General features: G+C 63.2%; 1 protein-coding gene across 1 annotated transcript in view; it reads left to right on the top strand.

Moving 5' to 3' along the window:
* The window catches only part of LOC103901266 (ranBP-type and C3HC4-type zinc finger-containing protein 1), a 17,526-nt gene that overhangs the window by 3,022 nt on the left and 11,562 nt on the right, over positions 1-2,942 (top strand). Inside the window, exons 4-5 of the mRNA XM_019472806.1 lie at positions 660-801; positions 2,103-2,146. Coding sequence (XP_019328351.1) covers positions 660-801; positions 2,103-2,146 — 186 coding nt within the window. The remainder of the gene's footprint in view (positions 1-659; positions 802-2,102; positions 2,147-2,942) is intronic.

Here is a 2,942-nt window from a genome sequence, read left to right as displayed (position 1 = left end):
TTCTCCAGACCCCTCACCAGCCTCGTTGCCCTTCTCTGGACACGCTCCAGCACCTCTACGTCCTTCTTGTAGTGAGGGGCCCAAAACTGAACACAGTATTCGAGGTGCGGCCTCACCAGGGCCGAGTACAGGGGCACCATCACTTCCCTACTCCTGCTGGCCACACCATTTCTGATACAGGCCAGGGTGCTCTGGACCTTCCTGGGCACCTGTGGAACTCCGGTCCTGCGGGGCAGAAGCCTCCCCCCGAGGCGGGGCCGGGGGCCGTACGTCCCGGGAGGTGGCTGTGGGCGGTCGGGTCAGCCGAGCTGTGCAGGGAGGGACAGAACTAAGTTCCCGGCGGCCCCAGAAATTCCCCTTGGTGCTCTCAGCCGCACCTCTCCGGCAGCGCGGCTGCTCCTCCTGCCTCGGGAGGCTGTAGAGCAAGCGTGCTTCCGAGGAGCCTTTTACAGAGCTCCTGCCGCCCTTCAGCGCTGTTTCCGTGCTGATCTAAACCAGAATTGCTCTTTCTAGACGGGAGGCTGTGGCGTGCGCGGAGTCGGGCCCCTGTGGGTGCTGGCCTTGCCGGCGCCGGGGGTGGCAGTGGTTGTGCTGTGCCCCGGGGAGGGTGTTACAGACTGGCTGCCGCTTTACGGTTCTCCCTCTCCGCCCCGCCGCAGAGGACCTGGCGCTCCACCTCGCCCAGGCCATCGAGTACGGAGACGAGGAGGTGGCCTCGCAGTGTGCCGTGGCCCTGGCTCGCCAGCAAGCCACGCTCAGTATCCTCTTGAAGGAGTCCAACTACCCCACGGACGATATCAGGTGAGCACCTCTGATCGTCGCGTTCTCGGAGCCAGCATGAGCACACCTCCTGTTCCTCTGCCTCCCCGCCTGGGCCTACGGGCGCGTGACCTGCCCCGCATGGAGCCGTGGGTGCCGTGCCGGGGCTCTGCGCTCCTCTGCGGGCAGCTGCCTGCTGTGCCGTGAGCCTGGGGACGTCCTGCCTGCCCAGCCGGCACCTCCTCCCCTGCAGCTCTGCCCTTCTGCTGGACGTTTGGTAGTCGCTTGCCCAACGTCCCTGGGCTGCGTTGCCTTTGGGTCTGTCTTTTTCATGTGGTTTTGCCTGTGGCGGTGACGGTCCAGGACGCTTGCGTGTCTGTCGGGGGCTGGCAGAGCCCGAACAGGCTCCTGCAGCCCCTGGAGCAGAGCTGCTCCGTGAATTCCTCTGCCGTCAGTTGGGATCGGTCCTGGCGGGAGAGGGAAATGGGCAGCTACACAGCTTTGCTGGAGGAATGTGGTGTCCCGGGATTTGTACTTCTTCCCCGGCTCCCGGGAGGGAGGAGAAGGGGGATACAGGGTCAGGATATTGGGTGCTACCAGAAAAGCCGGGAATCCAGAGGGTGAGCCCATCCGGGCAGCAGCTGGCGCGGCAGGGACCCGACCCTGTGGGGTCTTCAGGCTCCGCTCGAACACAGCCGTGCCCCTCTGCGGTGTGAAGGGACTGTCACCAGCTGCTGGGACAGCTTTCCCCCTGTCTGGGGGACCCGGGGATGCCCCCCCGGCAGCCTCCCTCGGTCCCTGCTGCTCTCCGCCTGGGGACCCGCTCCAAAGAGCGCTGCCGCGTGCGGCGCAGGTTTGTAAAAGGCCTCCAGGAAGATCCAAACGCCAATTTCGTATCAAGACAGCGGTAGCCAGGACTAGACTGAGGAGACCTGGGGGTAAACGTCAGTAACTGGGAAGAGTTGTGTCTCGCAGCCGGAGGGGGTCGGTGAGCCGAAGGGCAGGGCAGCCTGGCCGGCGTGCTGTGCCAGGAACGCCAAAACGCTTCCGACAAGCTTCCTTAAAAGCCTTCAAGAAGGAAAGCAATGCGCTGCGGAGCAGGAGGGAGCGTCCTCCTTTGGATTGATAACCAGCCCGAAAGGTGGGAGACGCAGGGTAGGGATAGAGAGCTGCGTATCACAGCAGAGAGCGGAGGCGTCTGTGGAGACGGGGCTCTTCCAGGGACACACAAACGACCTGGAAATGGCGACGAGCCGCGAGGTCTGGACTTACGGACGGGTCTTGTGGCTCCGAGCACTCGAAGGGGTGCCCGCCAAAGCCGCTCTATCACTCCCCCTCCTCAGCTGGACCGGGGAGAGAAAGTACGACGAAAGGCTCGTGGGTCGAGGTGAGGACAGGGATCTCGCTCACCGATTACCGATACGGGCAAAAGAGACTCGGCTTCGGGAAATTAGTTTAATTTATTGCCAATCAAATCAGAGTAGGATAATGAGAAATAAAACCAAATCTTAAAACCCCTTCCCCGCACCCCTCCCGTCTTCCCGGGCTCAACTTCACTCCCCATTTTCTCCACCTCCTCCCCCCCCGGCGTCGCAGGGGGACGGGGAACGGGGTTTTCGGTCAGGTCGTCACACGTTGTCTCTGCCGCTCCTTCCTCCTCAGGGGGAGGACTCCTCACGCTCTTCCCCTGCTCCAGCGTGGGTCCTTCCCACGGGGTGCAGTCCTCCACGAACTTCTCCAACGTGAGTTCTTCCCACGGGGTGCAGTCCTTCATGACCTGCTCCAACGTGAGTCCTTCCCATGGCCTGCAGTCCTCCATGAACTGCTCCAACGTGAGTCCTTCCCACGGGGTGCAGTCCTCCATGAACTGCTCCAGCGTGGGTCCCTTCCACGGGGTGCAGTCCTTCAGGAACTGCTCCAGCGTGGGTCCTTCCCACGGCCTGCAGTCCTCCATGAACTGCTCCAGCGTGGGTCTCTTCCACGGGGTGCAGTCCTTCAGGAGCTGCTCCAGCGTGGGTCCCTTCCACGGGGTGCAGTCCTTCACGAACTGCTCCAGCGTGGGTCCTTCCCACGGGGTGCAGTCCTTCACGAACTGCTCCAGCGTGGGTCCTTCCCACGGGGTGCAGTCCTTCACGAACTGCTCCAGCGTGGGTCCTTCCCACGGGGTGCAGTCCTTCAGGAGC

Source organism: Aptenodytes forsteri, unplaced genomic scaffold (assembly GCF_000699145.1).
Source record: "Aptenodytes forsteri isolate BGI_AS27 unplaced genomic scaffold, ASM69914v1 Scaffold949, whole genome shotgun sequence".
NCBI classification, from domain to species: domain Eukaryota; kingdom Metazoa; phylum Chordata; class Aves; order Sphenisciformes; family Spheniscidae; genus Aptenodytes; species Aptenodytes forsteri.
The sequence above is the reverse complement of the archived record's forward strand: the minus strand, read 5'-3'. Positions and strand labels throughout refer to the sequence as shown.